Source organism: Taudactylus pleione, unplaced genomic scaffold (genome assembly GCF_031769625.1).
Source record: "Taudactylus pleione unplaced genomic scaffold, aTauple2 ptg001592l, whole genome shotgun sequence".
NCBI lineage: Eukaryota > Metazoa > Chordata > Amphibia > Anura > Myobatrachidae > Taudactylus > Taudactylus pleione.
Window position 1 is genome coordinate 851,021 of NW_028285989.1, and position 20,032 is coordinate 871,052.

Here is a 20,032-nt window from a genome sequence, read left to right on the forward strand (position 1 = left end):
GCATAGTCATCCAGCTACCTCGGTGCAACCTTTTGGACATAAAAACACTATTGTGAGGTGTGAGGTGTTCAGAATAGACTGGAAATGAGTGGAAATTAAGGTTATTGAGGTTAATAATAGCATAGGAGCAGAAAAACCCACAAATTCTGTGATTTTAGCTGTTTTTAAGCTTTTTTTCAAAAAAATACAGATCCAAAACACAAAACCCAGAACCCAAAACACGGAAGGGTGGTTTTGGCAAAACCAATCCAGATCCAAAACATGAAGAAAGATCCAGATCCTAAACCAAAACACAAAACACGAAAAGTGGCCGGTGCACACCCCTAATACTGACACACAACTATCCACACACTGTCGGTTGCATACAAGACAGCGTGTTTGGAAGGGAGGCTAACGGGTGACTACATCTACCTTTCTGTCAGAGCGAATGTTGGCTAACATTATAGGGAATGATATCTGACTGGTTTACATAAGTACGATGGCAGTGTATCATCGCTGCTGTGAGAAATAAAGATCCCTGGACTAATAAGAGATTGCAGGGTGGGTGCAGGTAAGCTGAATATACCAGCTATTTCAGACTACATCTCACATGTCCGTGGTACCGTGAAAGTTTAAGTTGAAGTAATACACGGAATTGGATTGAAATACCGGTGGCTCAAATCCCGACAGTGATAGGCCGACACCTGAAGATTCCGACGCCCGGTGGTAAGTATGCTAACCCTCCCCTCTCTCCCCCCTAACCCTAACCTTTCCTCAGGGGTGCCTAACCCTAACTTCCCCTACTAGTGCCTAACCCTAACCTCCCCTCCTAGTGCCTAACCCTAACCTCCCCATGGGTGCCTAAATCTTCTAACCTCCCCCCCTAGTGCCTACCCTAACCCCCCCTTTCCCTATCCTAACCCTAACCTTCCCCGGGGGGGGTGCCTAACCCTAAGTCCCCCCAGCGGTCCCTAAACCTAACCTCCCCATCCCCGGGCTATGTGTATACTTAGCTGGCAGAGAGGATGATCAGTCCAGTATCCTGGCGTCGGGATTAACACAGGGCTCGGTATTTCGACGCCTATGTTAAATCCCTTGCCAGGATTATGCTGTCAGGATTGAGAGCCACTGGTCTCATAACTACATCCCGTAATACATGGACAATTCCTATGAATGAGGAGACTGTTTTATCCCACAGAGAGCTGTTATATATAGCCAAATAAGAGGGGGTACCCTGACAATAAGATTTAGGTCAGTGGCAGTTCTACAAATACCTCTCTGGGGTTTATGACTTATGGAAAGGACAGTGAACCTGTGGGACAAGTGATCTATAGACTGTACAGTCAGCGTAAGACGTAGTATCAGCACAATCCCTAAGATAAAGTGTTTCTCATGTCACAATATAAGTGACTCAAATAAAGTAAAGAGGCTATTTTTTTTAAACAGAGTAAAAGGTAAAATTATTCAACATAAGGAGTATGTGATATGGCCTATACGGTTCTAAATTTCATATTGCTGACATAATTACGTGAATTAAGCACTGCTTAATATAATATCCAACATTTAGGAAGATAATAAGAAGAACAGGGACACAATGGATGTATGATTTTAATCACAGTATTCATACTTTATTCACTTTTCTTTCTAATATATTTTATTTTGCCCGAAATGTATTTATGGATGAACACCGTATTTTAAATAAGCAGATAAATAAAGGTTATGTTTTAAAGATATTGAATACATTATACATTGGGACAAAGATGCATGATACAGATAAACTTCAGGAGTGCACCTTTTGATCCTCATATATAAGTACGTGTTTTAGTGAGGAAGGTAGCACCGAACCCTTTATGATGATGATGGAAGTTGGAATGACACCATAAAAAGATAATTTTTGAAGAAGGTTATATCTGAAAAGTTTGTGATATAAAATTTATTCATTAGTATTTATCTGTGCAGGGCTGCTCTCTACATTTAAAATCATGGCAGTCCTTGCCAAGTATCAATCAGCCCTCAAGGCCACGACTTGGCCACCAGACTACAGCCTTGCCAAGTATCAATCAGCCCTCAAGGCTGCGACTTGGTCATCAGACCACAACCTTGCCAAGTAACATCAGTCGTCAAGGCTGCAACTTGGTCACCAGACCACAACCTTGTCAAACATCGATCAGCCCTCAAAACTGAAACTGGGCTACCAGCCTCACTCCTCACAAGGACTGCCTTCAGTTGTTCCCATTGCTTCGTATAATCCTCAGCACTATTGCTTCCAGTTAGGGCTACCCATCCTCACTCCTGACAAGGGTTATCTTTTCAGTTGATCTCATTGCTTCATATAATCCTCAGCACTACTGCTTCAAGTCAGGGCTACCAAGCCTCACTTCTGATAAGGACTACCTTTTCAGTTGTCTCCATTGCTTCATATAATCGTCAGCACTATTGCCTAAAGTCAGAGGTGAATCTTATTCTAGATTCATAACAACGGGGTTCTCTGCATTAGGCACTGACATTCTTGTGACCATCCCGATTTGCAGCTTTAGGACACTGTCATATCCAAGATGACCAAATCTTCTATGCCAGAGTTCCAATGACTGTAACTCACTTGTTATCATTGTGTAGATGTGCTGTGTATCAAAGACATACAATTGCTGGTGTCTTAGCTGGTGCTATAGCGATAATTGTCCCACTTCTGTTTCTTACAATGCACTTTCCTTTAGCAAATTGAACTCTGTGGCTTCTCTGTTCTAGGACACTGGTGGCAATAAGATTTGTTCTTATCTCTGGTATGTAACATACATTTTGAATTTTTGTGACTCGATTCAATCTTCAAACAAGCTTTAAATATCCCAAACTTTTGTAACTATCAACATTTGCTTGCCAATTCCCTTGATCATAATAGGGTTACACTCAATTATCTTGGTGAACCACTCCTCATTGCAGCTGAAATGTCTTGTTGCACCTGAACTTTCATTTGTGCCGTTGTCTTAGCATTAGTTTCACATAGTACATGTTCCTGAAACTGTAATAGTTTTGCTCTCACTGAGTCGGTTATTAACTTTGCAGTGTTTGCCTCTACTGCCACTACCAAGAAGTCAAACTCTGGTGTTGAATGTTGAAGTATGGCCATTGCTATTTCTTCATCATCTATTTCTCCACCAACAGACATTAATTGCTGAGTGTCATGATCCTGACTAATTTCTCTTGTATGCTATTAGTTTGCCTTGTGACTTACCTCTGTCACCTGTCCTGTGGATCAGTATGTTCTGAGTTGCCTGGGAATGTTACCACATATTGTCCAATTCTGCATCCTTGGACGCAGCTCAGGTAAGTAATGCATGCAAGAGGTGAGATGCCTCCTGCTGAATTGCCATAATTGCAAGGACAGAATTGCAAAGCTGCTTGCGTGCAGCTTTGCAATTCCATCTTGTGCTGAATCTGGCCCTCAGTCCGGTTCCACCCATCTGTCCAAAGGCTGCTTCGTTCCAGCCGATTCCAGTCCCTTCGGTCTCAGGGCCTGATTCAGCAGGGAACACACGCTAGCAGATGCATGCACCCATCCGCTGCAAGAATATGCTAATCAGTGCATACGCACAGAGACCGTAAGATGCAGACGCCCAACCCCATTTTAAGCTGCCCATCTCCCTTTACTTACAGCCTGATCAGTACGTAAGACAGCGTAAACATCGGTAACATCGAGAACCATCAGACTCATATGCACAATAGTGGTTGACCTGACTTGCCACAGGATTTTGGCTGCTACCTGTGTACAGCTTACGGTATGGCTGCGTATGCTGCTGCACTGCCTTAATTATGCACACCCCTATAACGCCGTTATAATGCTTGCGTTCGCCTAACCACACTACGTCACCACCCACAAACGACACTTCCTGTCAGTCAATATCAGAAGGGTCTGCGTACACACTGCGTGTAGTCTGCGTACCATAACCTGATCGCACTGGCTATTTCACACACATGCAGTGGGATGCATATGCATGCGCAGAGCAAAAACATCAGCCAAGTGAGTGCGTTCTCGCCTTTGCGTTCCTTGCTGAATCAGGCCCTCAGTTTGGTTCCATCCATCTGTCCAAGGGCTCTTCCAGTTCCAGGCAGTTCAAGAAAATCCGATTCCAATTCTGTTCAGTCCCATTCAGTTCCTCCAGACTCAATTTGGTCCCAACCGTCTGTCCGAAAGTTCCTCCGGTTCCTGCCGGTTCAAGAAAATCTGATTGTAATCTGGTTCTGCCTCCTCTAGATCACGCTGGTTTAAATTCCTTTGGACTCAATCTGACTCCGTCTTTGGCCGATACCCAGCCTTCTCTCTACTTTGATGGAAAATTTGCTCAATTCCGCACCTTGACGCACCAATGTCATCTGTACTTTCTGACAGCATTCCTAATTCTCCTCACTTCAACATTGGCAGTAAAATACGTAGTGCGCCCAAGATGGCTGCCTCATCTAGTACCTTTTGTTGGTGGAATATATAACCCGTGGAAGTTATTTCCCAAAATGTCTGCACCAACCCTGCAATGTATTTATTGTGCTCTCTAATGTTTTGGTTGTTTTTAATTATCTCTGTTTGGTTTCTATTTTCTGCAATACCAAATCCTTGAACAATGTACCATGTTTTCTGATGCCTGTAAAGTGACTTTGACTCCTGCGGGAGAAAAGCACTATATAAATAAAATTATTATTATTATTATTATTATAAAATATCTAGAGGTAAATTTACTTAGAATCGAGTTTGGGTGAGTTCGGTTGTGTTTGCAAACTCATGCGAGTTTAGCCTTTTTTTTCAAACTCGCAAATTTACTAAGACCAAACAGGTGCGAGTTTGGAAGTGAGTTTTCTCTTCTCACTGTTCAAACTCATGCGAGTTTGCAAACACAACTAAACTCACCATCGGCCAAACTAGGCATTACTTTACATGGAAAAGATGAAACTCGCAAATTTACTAAGAAACGAGTTTACAATCTTGGGTGAGTTTGTAGCAAACTCACTGTTAAAATGAAGTTTTAAACACTCACCTCCTGAGCTGCGAGTATGGCAGAAACATACACAGAACAGTGTGATTTGTGTATGTTTCTGGCTGAATACCTAATATATATTTGTTTATTTGTAAAAAAAATTACGTAGGGTCCCCCCCCTAAAGCTTAACCAGCCCTGGGGGAACAAATGAATAGGGTTCCACTGTAAATTAGGTACCAGCACCAGGCTGCAGGGCCAGTTCTAGTTTTAATTATAGGGGAAAAAAATTTGTGTAGGGGTACCCCTATAATTAAAACCAGCTCTGGACCCTTTCTAGCGGGTGGCTTATGCCACAGCCAGGGGAGCCCATTCACCGGGCCTCCCAGCCACAGCATCAGTCCTAGTCAGCCCAGGCAAGGGATCCCTGGGGAGTTGGGGACCCCTCCAATAAAGTGTCCCCCTCTCCAGGGCACCCCTAGCCTAGGCTGATAGCCCGACGCTATCTCTGCCACCCCTGGGCTGTGGGTGGCGGGTTGATAGTGTAGGAGTAGTGTGAAAAATTTTAAAAACAACATTTTCTTTACAGTAGAACTGCAGGTCCCAGCAAGCCTCCCCCGCATGCTGGTACTTGGAGAAGCACAGGAACCAGCATGCGGGGCATTAAGGGGCCACTGGGACCTGTAGTTCACCTGTAATGAAATGTGTAAAAAAAACACAAGACACACACATCGTGAATATAAAGTTTTATTACATACATACACACACACACATACTCACCTTCTTCCAGATGTTCACGTCCCCTTCTCAACGTAAAGTATCCAATGGTTGTACCTGAAAAAAAGATCCAATACTCACCTTTTGTCCCTCGATGTTCTCCGCAGTAATACACATCGGGCACCGAATACACTGTATCAACACGCTACAGGGACTCTTGTTGCTTCTTTTTCTCCTTGACATATACAGTCCTTAGATTTTGGATTTTGGCCTTGACCCAAACTGAAGACACCTTATCATGAAAGGGCTTTCTAAACTCCACAAGCTCCGGGATTGCAGCGGCTCGCTTAATTTTATTCCGGTACTCCGGACTTTTAACTTGCCACAAACACTCATGAGCGTGGAAGAGCTAAATATACCTGGACACAAACTGCCTTTCTCTGGCACTTGTCATTCCTGTTGGGAAAACAGATTGTAAATATGTAAAAGTTTGAATGTTGTGTTTTAAAAATCTAAATTAGTTTTAATGCTTTAAATTAGGGGTGAGCGGGTTCAGTTTTACTCGGTTTTACTCTGATCTTTTTATTGGCTATCGCCGAACACGTGTTTTGGATAGCGAATAAAATCGAGCCGAATTTGCGGTAAAGTGGCGATAAGAACCGAGTAAAACCGAGTAAAACCGAACCCGCTCACCCCTACTTTAAATGTGTAAATAATACATTTTTAAACATGTTTAATAAATGTTAATGTTTTACAGTTTGACTAAATACATGAAGTTTCCTTTTTTTTTAGTATTTGTTTTTCAGAAATGGGGATAACAAGCTTGCAAGGCCAGGGGGTACAATGCATGTGTTGTGGATTTGACACATTGATGGGCTTCGACGTTGGTGATCTAGGTTCATTGGTGGTGCTGGGAGTATGCATTGGTGGTGCAGCAGGGGTTTAATACACATTGGAGGGGCAGGGGTATGCATTGGTGGTGCAGCAGGGGTTTAATACACATTGGAGGGGCAGGGGTATGCATTGGTGGTGCAGCAGGGGTTTATACATATTGGTGGTGCTGGGGGTATGCATTGGTGGTGCAGCAGGGGTTTAATACATATTGGTGGGGCAGGGGTATGCATTGGTGGTGCAGCAGGGGTTTAATACATATTGGTGGGGCAGGGGTATGCATTGGTGGTGCAGCAGGGGTTAATACACTTTGGTGGTGCTGGGGGTATGCATTGGTGGTGCAGCAGGGGGTTAATACACATTGGAGGGGCAGGGGTATGCATTGGTGGTGCAGCAGGGGTTAATACATATTGGAGGGGCAGGGGTATGCATTGGTGGTGCAGCAGGGGTTAATACACTTTGGTGGGGCAGGGGTATGCATTTATGGTACAGCAGGGGTTAATACACTTTGGAGGTGCTGGGGTATGCATTGGTGGTGCAGCAGGGGTTTAATACACATTGGTGGGGCAGGGGTATGCTTTTTGAGGGGCAGGGGTATGCATTGGTGGTGCAGCAGGGGTTAATACACTTTGGAGGTGCAGGGGTATGCATTGGTGGTGCAGCAGGGGTTAATACACTTTGGAGGTGCTGGGGTATGCATTGGTGGCGCAGCAGGGGTTAATACACTTTGGAGATGCAGGGGTATGCATTGGTGGTGCAGCAGGGGTTTAATACACATAGGTGGGGCAGGGGTACGCTTTTGAGGTGCAGGGGTATGCATTGGTGGTGCAGCAGGGGTTAATACACTTTGGAGGTGCAGGGGTATGCATTGGTGGTGTAGGGGTGTAGACTGGTGATGCAGGGGTTTAATACATATTGGTGGGGCAGGGGTATGCATTGGTGGTGCAGCAGGGGTTTAATACATATTGGTGGGGCAGGGGTATGCATTGGTGGTGCAGCAGGGGTTAATACACTTTGGTGGTGCTGGGGGTATGCATTGGTGGTGCAGCAGGGGGTTAATACACATTGGAGGGGCAGGGGTATGCATTGGTGGTGCAGCAGGGGTTAATACATATTGGAGGGGCAGGGGTATGCATTGGTGGTGCAGCAGGGGTTAATACACTTTGGTGGGGCAGCGGTATGCATTGGTGGTACAGCAGGGGTTAATACACTTTGGAGGTGCTGGGGTATGCATTGGTGGTGCAGCAGGGGTTTAATACACATTGGTGGGGCAGGGGTACGCTTTTTGAGGGGCAGGGGTATGCATTGGTGGTGCAGCAGGGGTTAATACACTTTGGAGGTGCAGGGGTATGCATTGGTGGTGCAGCAGGGGTTAATACACTTTGGAGGTGCTGGGGTATGCATTGGTGGCGCAGCAGGGGTTAATACACTTTGGAGATGCAGGGGTATGCATTGGTGGTGCAGCAGGGGTTTAATACACATAGGTGGGGCAGGGGTACGCTTTTGAGGTGCAGGGGTATGCATTGGTGGTGCAGCAGGGGTTAATACACTTTGGAGGTGCAGGGGTATGCTTGGTGGTGTAGGGGTGTAGACTGGTGATGCAGGGGTTAATGCACATTGGTGGAGTAGGGATGGATATACTCACTTCTCAATCAAAACTTCCAGACACACGATGCTGTGCTGAATCCAGCTGTCTTCTCCACCGTCGTCTGCACAAAATGGGGGAGAGTGTCCAGGGACATCGGACATCGCATCGTACTTCAGCAAACGTGTGCGTCAAATCATACGCGATAGGTCAAAATCTTTCTGCAAAACCATTTGATCTACGATGCCGATAAATGACGCCGGGGGCGCGCATCGGCATTGTAAGTGTGTATGATAAAACACCAGTTTTCACACGATTGGTCGTTACGATCAGTCGAAAACAGACAAATCTTGTGAAAAATCGCCCTGTATGCCTTAAGAGTAAGTTTTTTTCCAGAGCATAAATGTCAATGAGCCCTGATTAATGTGTGAACATGACAGTGGATGTTGCTACAATTCTCTTGCATGTTAAACACTTCTACAAATCTTGTACAGAACGGGGAAAAGAAAGTGACATACAAAATGATGCTATTAGCTCAAACATAATTTATTTAAAGGCTTAAATAAACAAAAACACCAGGACAGTACTGGAAGGAGCTGAGCTCCCAGGATGTACCTAGCACCCTTCAGACTGCTCTGTGGTGGGGACCTGGGTGTTTTATGGATGATCCGTGCTGGCTCTCCAGGCTGATGGGTGCCCTTAGGACCTGCGCTGTGGACGACGGCACCTCTTGTCTAACCCTAGTTACGGCCTTGGCCGAAAGAACTGATAACTTTTCTAATCCTTTGTGGTTGACGCACTTTGTATCTCAAGGAGTTTTCGCCTATTCATTTTATTTTAAATCATACTTGCCTATTTTTATTACAGTATGCCCTCCCCAGGAGAAGCCCAGAGAGGAGATGCAAGTGGGCGGTGGTGGGGGTTGGGTTGGACATTCTGGACCATTATTCCCCGCCCCCTAACTGGTAAAATGCTGTGAATTGTGCTTCTACGTAGATTAGGCAGTGCCAAATGATGTAATGTGGAGGTTATAGTGGTGGCAGCTGGATTTATATAATTCATTGCATTGGAGCCACAGTGGATATTGGGGTCTCTGTAGGCAGCATTCATTATATGGGGCGCTCAGGGGCCCGTCCGTTATGCCAGAAACCGTTGAAAAAGAAAAGACGTGCTGTAACTTGCGCAGTAGCTCAGGTCAGATGCTGCACCGCTGGGATTCTCTGCGTCTGCCATAGGGCTGGTGTAACAGTTTCGATGGTGCGTCTGATGTCTCTCTAATGTTGCTCAGATTGTCCATTGGAACATGGCCGCCGGTGAGAGAGCAACTGAGAAAAAAAGATGCAGTCACTGACCATGACACGCCCACGTCTGCTAGCCACTCCCCTGTTATCACTCAGGAACGCCCACTGATAATGTCTCTTTCTGCATAACGGCGGTAACCATTGGGACACACAAAAACAGTGGAGAACTGTGCAAACATCGGCATTGAGACCACTGGAACAGGCCCTGAGTAGCAACATGACATCGTACATTTGGTTCTCTTGTCCTGCAAGCAGTAGATCATATACATAGACACGTACCAGTATAATGATTATGTTTTTCTTTTTCCACTTGTAATATTATGCTGGGCAGCGTAGAATAAAAAAGATGCGCTGCAACTTGCGCATGTAGAAATTACATATTTGCTGACACGATACATTAAATATTTGCTGACCTGTACAAACAAGGGAATAGTGCACTAATGTCTTCTGATATGTCGTAATGTACTTATCGGTAGTAGTTATACAGAAAAGCTTTGCTATAATGTATCACACTCACAATGGAGGGAGGGGCTGAGTCACCATATAAATGATCCTGTACTTCTGGTCAGATTAAAGAGTCATCATGCTACAAATCCTCGCTCTATTCCTGGTGTGTACAGGAGCCGCTGCAGGTACAGTAACCTCTCACTCTTCTTATATATCACATTATGTAGTCCCCTCACTATTAGGACTGTATAACTTGTGTATGGAGCCACTAAATACCTTGTGTTCCAGTGTCTGGTAATAATTAGTGTAAATATTATAAAATGTGTATTGAGGTTATCTACAGATTGAATTTACAGGTGACATCATTAGAACATCCAGGTTTTGCCGACCATCAATACACTTAGGGGTAATTTTACTAAAGTGAGAGTTTCTAGAAGTGAGTTTTAGAAGAGATGTTGCCTATAGCAACCAATCAGATTCTAGCTATTATCTTCTAGAAGGTGCTAGTTAAATGTTAAGTAGAATCTGATTGGTTGCTATGGGCAACATCACTTCTAAAACTCACTTGTAAAAATTATCACTTTAGTAAATTTACCCCTTATTGTCTGATGAGTAAAGAAGTAAAATTCTCAACGTAATAGTATTACAATTGTGTTTTTGAAACTGTGTGTTTCATGTCAGACTAATACATGTACACGTTACAGCTACACAGGGCCGGCGCTAGGCTGTGCTGCGCCCAGCGCCGTCCTGTGTTGCCGCCCCTTCCTTCCTCCGCTCCCTCCCCCTGAGCTTACACATGAGCTATAGCGCCAGGAGGGAGGGTGGGCGTTTCCTGCGCCCTCCGGATACAGTAGCGCTCCAGGTGACGGACCGGCTTGCCCGTGCCTGGAGCCGCTACTGCAGCTACAGCTGTAATTAAAAATAACAAATTTTGCCCCATATTTTTTGGGTTGGTGACCCTATGTAGAGTTTAGTGTCTACTTTTGGTGAATGAGGTGATGGATTATTTCCGGCTTTCAGAAAATAAAATGTTTTAAAAAAATCTAACAGTTATTACTTACCTGCTGTAGTAAATACAAGAGTAGATGTAATTGTGTTGTACACATAAATATTACACTCTGACATTAACTAGATCACAAGTTCCAGATTTACTGCACATTTAAGTCTGTCCATTCTGGCCCTTGATGCAAGGAGCAGTGACCTAACTGACGACCGCAGGCCCAGCAGCCACAAGGAGATGTATTACCAGTAGAGATGAGCGGGTCCGGTTCCCTGAGAACAAGACCCACCCGAATTTCGGGGATCCGGGGCGATCCAAGCTCAGCTCGGATCTCCCTGCCTTCCCCCGTATCCCTGACCCAAGGGTAAACCTTGCGACCCCTCTGTCGAGTCGCGAGGTTTTGTTTTGAGCGGGCTTAACGCTGATTGGCCGAGAGTGCCGTCTGTCATGGCTCTCAGCCAATCAGCGTTAAGCCCATTGAAAACACTACAAGGGAGGGAAAAAAGATGTTGCCCGCCATCCCCCGCTGCCTGACACCGCCGGCACCCCCACTGGCAGCATCCCCCACTGCCGACACCACCGCTGCCGACACTCCTGCACTGCTAACCAATGTACTGAGGACACCGTCAGCGACCCCACACTGCCGACATTGCCGACACTCCCACAGTCAGGACACCACCAGCACCCCTGCACTGCCAACACAGTCAGCAAACCTGCACTGAGGACATCGCTGGCACCCCCGCTCTGCCGACACCATGCATTGAGAACACCCCTGCACTGCCGACACAGTCAGCAAACCTGCACTGAGGACATCGCTGGCATCACCGCTCTGCCGACATCCTGCATTGAGAACACCCCTGCACTGCCGACATAGACAGCAAACCTGTCATGAAGACACCGCTGGCACCCCCGCACTGCCGACACAGCCAGCAAACCTGCACTAAGACACCGCTGGCACCTCCGCACTGCCGACACAGCCAGTAAACCTGCACTAAAGACACCGCTGCACCCCTGCACTGCCGACACATCCAGCAAACCTGCACTAAGATACCACTGGCACCCCCGCATTGCCGACACAGCCAGCAAACCTGCACTAAAGACACCGCTGGCACCCCAGCATTGCCGACACAGCCAGCAAACCTGCACTAAAGACACCGCTGGCACCCCTGCACTAAGACACCGCTTGCACCCCGGCACTGCCGACACAGCCAGCAAACCTGCACTAAGACACCGCTGGCACCCCCGCACTGCCGACACAGCCAGCAAACCTGCACTAAAGACACCACTGGCACCCCTGCACTGCCGACATCACCGGTACCCTTCACTAAGGACACTGCCAGCACCACAGCACTGCCATTCCATGTACTGAGGACACCGTCAGCAACCCCGGTCTGCCGACACTGCTGTCACAGTAAGTGCACTGTTGGTGTATCCAACCCACACTGTATCCGTGTTGGAAATTAGAAACTGAACTGCCACATGTTAGTGCCGCCCCCACTGTGTCACTTAGCTTAGTCAACCAGCTAGCTGGATGCAACCTTTTGGCCTTAACTAGATGAAGCAAATAATATTGTGAGGTGGTCAAAATTGATTGGAAATAAATGTTATTGAGGTTAATTATACTGTAGGAACAAAAACAGGCCCATTTTATGTGATTTTAGCTGTTTTTATGATTTTTTAAGAAAAAATCCAGATCCAAAACCAAAACACGAAAACAAAACACGGAGGTGAGGTTTTGGCAAAACCAATCCAGATCCAAAACCAGGTGAGATCCAGATCCAAAACCAAAACACGAGGGCCGGCTCACATCACTAATTACGAGCACTGCTTATACTATATGTCAGGGGGCACAAAATGAGTGAGGTTCCTATTACCGCTAAATAAGCCATCCAGAGTTACAAAGAGAAGAGAGCCTAGATTTGGGCTTTTAGTTCCATTTATGTGGGGAAAAAAAATTGTGAAAGGTCCATAAAACTAGATGATATTTATTATTATATTTATTACACCTTCACATATTACTAACAAAGTTCTACTGAAAGAATAAAGCTTCAGCTGTCTGTAATGCAATGGGGCAATCAGTGCTTAAAGTGGTCCTAGTGGTCCTAGAGAAGTGGTGGAACTCACCGCCCCTTCTGTGCTTTTTCAATAAAGGGAAAAAAGAGTCTCATAAGAAAGGGTGTGATCACACAATAGTATTTCCACTTCAAATTACATCACACAGTAGCACAATCTTGATTCACATTACACCACATAGTAGTGTCCCTTATTCATGTATGACACGCAGCAGTGCCCGCTGGTAACAAAATCTCAGTGGGCGCCCGGCAAATGGATATGCAAAACAAAACAATATGACAATGAGTTCTTGCGACAAAGGTTTTCCAATTAGTTCACTGTAATCCACTTTGTGTGGAAAATTTTTGATGATATAATCTTCTTATTAGAGAATCTGAGGAATCCGAACCGCTCCGAACATTGGGTATCCGAGTCCACTCGAACGCTGTTCGGGTGTCCCCCGCCTGACTTGGATCCCCCTCGAGGCCGAACGGCGGCCTCCTGATGTCGGATTCTCGCGAGAGAATCCGACATCAAGGCCCCACTAGTGTAGGGCAGAACGCAGTGATATCGGTCTGCCCTACACAGAAACAAACACACAGCCGCCAGCGGTGTGTTTGTAATAGGAGCCAATGAGAGTCACACAGATTCTCATTGACTGCTGCTTCCCCGGAGGGAGCTCGCTGGAGCTCACTCATGAGCTCCGCCTTCCAGCTCCCCCCTCTGCGGGTGATGGGAGAGACGTCATGATGTCTCTCCCATAGAGCAGAGAGGAGCGGACGGCTGCGGTTACAGCAGGAGCGGGGATTCAGGTAAGTCTTTTTCTTTTCTGTGTAAGGCGGTGCTACTGGGGGCAGTACTAATGGTGGGCACAACTACTGGGGGCATACTACAAGGGGCACAACTACTGGGGGCACTTCTAATGGGGGCATACTACAAGGGGCACTGATAATGGGGGCATACTACAAGGGGCACAACTAATGGGGGCACAACTAATGGGGGAATACTACAAAGGGCACTTGCAATGCGGGCATACTACTGGGGGCATACTAGGGGCACTACAAGTGGGTTCATACTACTGGGGACACTGCTAGTGGAGGCATACTACTGGGGACACTACTAGTGGAGGCATACTACTTTGGGCACTACTAGTGGGGGCACTACTAGTGGGGGCATACTACTGGGGAAACTACTAGTGGAGGCATACTACTGGGGGCACTACTAATGGGGGCATACTACTATGGACACAACTAATGGGGGCACTTGTAATGGCGGCATACTACTAGGGGCACTTGTAATGGGGGCATACTACTGGGGGCACTATTACTAGGGGCACTACTAATGGGGGCACTACTACTGGGGACACTACTACTGGGGGCATACAATTAGGGGCACTACTAATGGGGGCATACTACTGAGGGGACTGCATATGGGGCATTACTACTGAGGGCATTGTGTAAGGGACACCACTGCTGGGAGCATTGTGTAAGGGACACTATTGCTGTGGGCATTGTATAAGGGGCACTTCTACTGTGGGCATTGTATAAGGGGCATTACTACTGTGGGCTTTGTGTATAAGGGTCACTAATATAGACATTGTGTAAAAGGGGCACTACTGTGGGCATTGTGTAAAAGTGGCACTACTGTGTGTCGTAACATAAATTAGAGACACTGCTTTATGGTGTAATGTTAATCAGGGGCACTTTGTGCGGTGTAATGTGAATAAGATTGTGCACTGTGACTCCTTGGGCCGTAGCCCACTGTGTAAACAAGTACTGTGACTCTGCTGACAGTACCCCACTGGGAGGGCCCAAGGACAATTCCACTTTTCATTTCTGCCACTGCTGTGTGGCAATGTTTCATAGATGTGCTTTAAACTGTGGTGTCTGTGCTGCTGCTCTGATGCTTGGTAACCAGTCAGCTCACTGTAACATTTGACCAATAATGTGAAAACTATAATTTAAACTGTGAGGTGGACTAAATTGACTGTAAATTACTGGAAATTAATTTTATTGAGGTTAATAACAATCTAGGAAGAAAAAAAAGCCCAATTTATGTGATTTTAGCTTTTTTTGTCAATTTTTGTAAAAAATCCAAATCCACCACAGTTTGGCAAATCCAAATTTAAATTCAAAGCTGGACGATGAATTAGAACCAAATCAAAATCCGGCAAAAATGGTCCTGCGCACATCCGTACTTCTTACATGAACGTCAATGATGCTCCATAAAAACATGAAAACACAAAATAACAGTGTATTAGAATGTGAACACGTACATAAAGTCCAAAAGAGGAGACCAAATGAGAGACCCCTTAATGATAGTCCTCATGTGTAAGGCAGAAATATGAAACACTCCACAACGTGTCTCACTATAATAACAGATGCTCACATTAGTGCTACCTGTGGATGGTGGGTGCAAATCACATCAAGGTTTCTTTGCCCACACCCATGTGGAATGGTAAAATAATGGGATTCTCACACAAAGGTTACTTGAAACAGATGTAGTAAATCACATAGAGGTTTCTTTTCCTCCGTCCATATCACATATATATTCCAAAGTGACGCCCAAAAATATAAAAGAAACTTGATATAGTGTGGTATTTAGAAACCACATTTAATCAATTATAAAATGAAAACATAAAATGTGGGGATAAGCCTCTGTACCAGATGATGATAACAGCAGATCACATGGATATAGAAATCAGCACCGTGGTGTAACCCGGCTATTCCACCGCCGTAAGTGTAAACAAGGATCCAACTTGATGTTAGGTACTAAGGCAATCCTCCACTGTCACTCCTCCTGACATGTTTCGACACCAACAGGTGTCTTTTTGAAAGTAGAGTGATAGATACAATACTGAGACTTTAGTACCCGTAAAACCGGAAGTACGGTAAAGGAAGTGAGTCTAAGCTGTGCAGTCTAGATAAGGAATACTAACCTTATGTAATAAAAAGAGGCAAAGGGAAGTGCATCCTAACGGACTCACCGTGTGCCCCATATTAGACGAGGGAAGGTTGTATGTCCGTCTATGAACAAAAATGGACACTGACCTCAATAAAGTTATTGAAGTCACGTGACCGGGACTTTCCCTACTGAATGCTGGTCTCAATAAAGTTACTCTGGTCACGTGATCGGGACCAATTAAATGTTAATCTGAATGAAATGATGGTGGTCACATGATTGGGGCATACTGCATAGTAAATTATAAAAACAATAGATTCGAATTCTGCAGGCATCTGTAATTATGGTAACCCCAAAGTATTACTCAAATTTGGTGGAATACTCGTATCTCACTTGACAAATATCATGACTAAACTCTATACATAAAATACAAGATAAAATTACACCAACAAAAAATTAGACAAACCATTTCACTTCAAAATCATGAGTTAAACCTGCAGGCTTCAAAGTGTTAAGATTGTATATACATCTCATCTCCTTTTGAGCTAACCATAGATCCCTATTGTTAGACCTCCAATTTTCTTTAAACACGGAGATTCCACAGAGCCGTTGGATACCTTTTAAGTGAATTATTGTGTTGGGTTTTAAAATGTGCAGAACTGATGATTTTGTGACCCCTTTAAAATTTTCCTAGCATGTTCCGCCCATCTGATTTTTAACGTCCTTTTAGTTTTACCCACATATACCATGTTGCAGGAACATTCTATGGCATATATGGCATACCGTGTGTGACAACTGATGAAATACGTGATCTTATGATTCCTCCCCTGCGTCTGAAATTCTGTAATTTTGGAGGAACTGTTAGGGCAAGCTTTGCATAATTTGCACTGACCACACCTATAAAAACCTTTGTTTCTATGAATAAACCTATTACCGTCCATGGGTAAGGCGCTAGATACTAATGTATCCTTAATAGTGGGTGCTCGTCTGTAGATACATTTTGGTCTATTGGGTAAAATTTTCCCTGAGGTTTCATCTCTAAGAAGAATATTCCAATTCCTTTTAATTATACCCTCTATATTTTTGTGTTGTTTGTTGAAGGTTGTACAGAAAGACATTGTAAATTTGTTTTCTGGTGGATCTTTATTTTTATCTATCAATAGCAGCTCTCTATCCATTTCTGCAACTTCTTTCACAGTTTGATGGAGTGTTTTTGCTTTGTAACCTTTCCGAATAAATTTATTGGTCATTTCACTAGCTTGTTGGTGAAAGATGTCCTTATCCGAACAATTGCGACATAGTCTCATAAGTTGTCCCTTAGGCACTCCATCTAATCATTGCGGCAAATGGTTACTTGTCCTATCTATGTAGGTGTTGGAATCAGTGGGTTTGCTAAAATTATATGTTATGAGATGTCCATTCTTAATCTCAATGGATATATCCAAGAAATTAAGCATTACTTCACTGATATTATAGGTTAGTTGGATATTCAGAGTGTTAGAGTTAAAATATTCACAAAAACTACCTAGATCAGATCTATTGTCCTTCCAGATGAACAGAATGTCATCTATATATCGCCACCAATGCACCAGGTTCGCACACATGCGACTCCTCCCACCTTGACATGAAAAGGTTGGCATAGCTGGGCGCAAAGCTGGTGCCCATGGCTGTACCCACACTCTGCAGAAAAAAATTACCATAAAAATTAAAATAATTGTTACAGAGAATGAACGTAATACCATCAACAAGAAACTTACATAACCTATTATCCATTTCTGTAAGTTTTAAAGTATTTTCAATTGTTTCTATACCATCTGTGTGAGAAATTATGGTATAGAGTGAGGACACATCTGCTGTAATGAGGAACATATCCTTTTCCCATTTCATAGTTTCCAATTTATTTAGAATATCTTTAGCATCCTTAAGATGTGACCACTCTTTACAGACTAAGGGTTGTAAATGATGGTCAATAAATGCAGACAGATTTGCAGTGATAGTATTAGTCCCTGCCACTATTGGGCATCCTGGTGGATCGTTACTGATTTTGTGTATTTTAGGTAGCAAATATAGTACTGGAACTGAATATTCTTCATTAATTAAAAATTCTGATACCTACTTTGAAGTAACTCCCAAACCCAAATATTGGTGAACTAAAGATTTAAATGCGGTAATAATGTTTTGAGAGTGATCACTTTTAAGTTTTTTATATGTAGTAATACCAAATTGTCTGTAACCTTCATTGATGTAGTTGGATTTGTTTAAAATAACAACCCCCCCATTTATCTGCCTGCTTTATTATAATCTCTTGATTATCTTGTAGAGATTTCAAAGCATAATTTTCTTCTGGGGTTAGATTAATTCTATATTTATTATTTGAATTGTTTTTAACATTTTCTATGTCACTGAGGACACTTCTCATGGCTGCCGATACTTGAGACTCCTGGAAGGAGTCAGGCCTACTGGGCACTATAAACTGAGGTGGTTTTAGGAATGACCTTTTCATGAAATCTCAGTAGCACGGAATAAAAGTAAATAGAATTTATTCACAGACAAAATATTATAGCAACGTTTCACATAAAGTCTCAAAAACACAGGAGTTCAAATATGCAGTAATGAATATAGGAGTAAACCCCCATATGCAAATAAAGTCTTTGACGCACAAGATCTAATGTGGTAGGGAAACCCCGAGTCCAATATGAGGCTAAAACCTCAGGATGGCATAGAGGACCTTTACTAGGGTTGGGCCCAGTAGCGTGATGAAAATCTGGAGCAGAGTTGAGCCCTGTAGTGTAGTATAGATCTGGAACAGGGTTGAGCCCTGAGACGTAGTGAAGATCGGAGACAGGGTTGAGCCCCGAAATGTAGTGAAGATCAGAGCAGGGTTGAGCCCTGTGATGCGGTGAAGATCCGGAACAGGGTTGAGCCCTGCAATGTAGTGAAGGTCGAAGCAGGGTTGAGCCCTGTGATGCAGTGAAGATCCGGAACAGGGTTGAGCCCTGCAATGTAGTGAAGGTCAGAGCAGGGGTGAGCCCTGTGATATAGTGAAGATCCGGGACAGGGTTGAGCCCTGCAGCGTGATGAGGATCCAGAGCGGGGTTGAGCCCCGCGATGTACTAAAGGTCCGGCGACGATAACTGTAACGGTGCAGTTGACAACTGTAACAAAGGTAAGTCCAATGTCCACGGAAGTAGAAGATAACAGGCAGAGTAAATAATGCAGCAGGAAGCGGAACCACAGCAGTGGAGCAGAAAACAATACTTAGGCAATGGCGATGCTGAGCTCTGTAGTGCGGCTGGTAACCTGCATCAGAAGTTTAACTGGAACACGGGCAGAGATATAGCAAAGTCCACAGCAAACCACAGGCACAGCAGAGATCTGGCAGGAGTCCAAGAAAGACCTGAAAGTAATGTTGCACAGACACTGAGACACAGTTACTTTATACAGGCTTTATACTAGAGGTCTGTGACCCATAGGAAGTTCAGAACATGTGACCCAAATGGAATCAGCTTTGAAATAATGAGCAATCTAGAAATCCCACAACCTGACAACACCTTTGAAACAGATGATCACTTTAACTCTTTCTCCCCTGTATGTGGAGAACACCAGCAAGCAGGATAGCTCCTCCAACGACCACATTGGAACTGTGGCAAATGTAGTTTATCTTTATGTACTGAAATTGTCGCAGTCCTGACAACACTTTTGTAGAATGCTTCTACAAAACATCATTTGGCAAATGAGGGATTAAAAACAGATCTTTTTTGAATATGTTTTTAGAGATACCCTCATTGGTCCCATCATCCGCAAAAAACCTTTTCAACAATAACTTACGGGCAAATTTTTGTAAGTCGATGAAAAGGTCAAAGAAATGTATTTTGTTTGAAGGGGCAAATTTTAAACCTTTAGAAAGTACTGCCTTTTCAATATCATTCATGACATAATTGCTTAGATTAAAAAATCTTTATTGTGCCAGTATCTACCTTGGTATTACTCGATTCTTCAGTGGCACCATCCTTTTCAGTATGGCCATTTTTCTGTAACTCAAGAAGTTTATTTTTCTTATTTCTATTGTTTTGTCTTTTGGGTCTAGGTTTCCCTGCCCTTTTCCCTCTTTTAGTCTTATATTGCTCTGATCCTTTAGGTGGACCACTTCCTGTTGGTTCCTCTCTCTAAAAAATCATTCTGGCTATTCATAGCACTTGG

General features: G+C 44.2%; 1 protein-coding gene across 1 annotated transcript in view; it reads left to right on the forward strand.

Moving 5' to 3' along the window:
* The first annotated feature begins 8,384 nt into the window (after positions 1 to 8,384).
* The window catches only part of LOC148442259 (fish-egg lectin-like), a 78,031-nt gene continuing 66,383 nt past the window's right edge, over positions 8,385 to 20,032 (forward strand). Inside the window, exon 1 of the mRNA XM_088464116.1 lies at positions 8,385 to 8,511. Coding sequence (XP_088320242.1) covers positions 8,385 to 8,511 — 127 coding nt within the window. The remainder of the gene's footprint in view (positions 8,512 to 20,032) is intronic.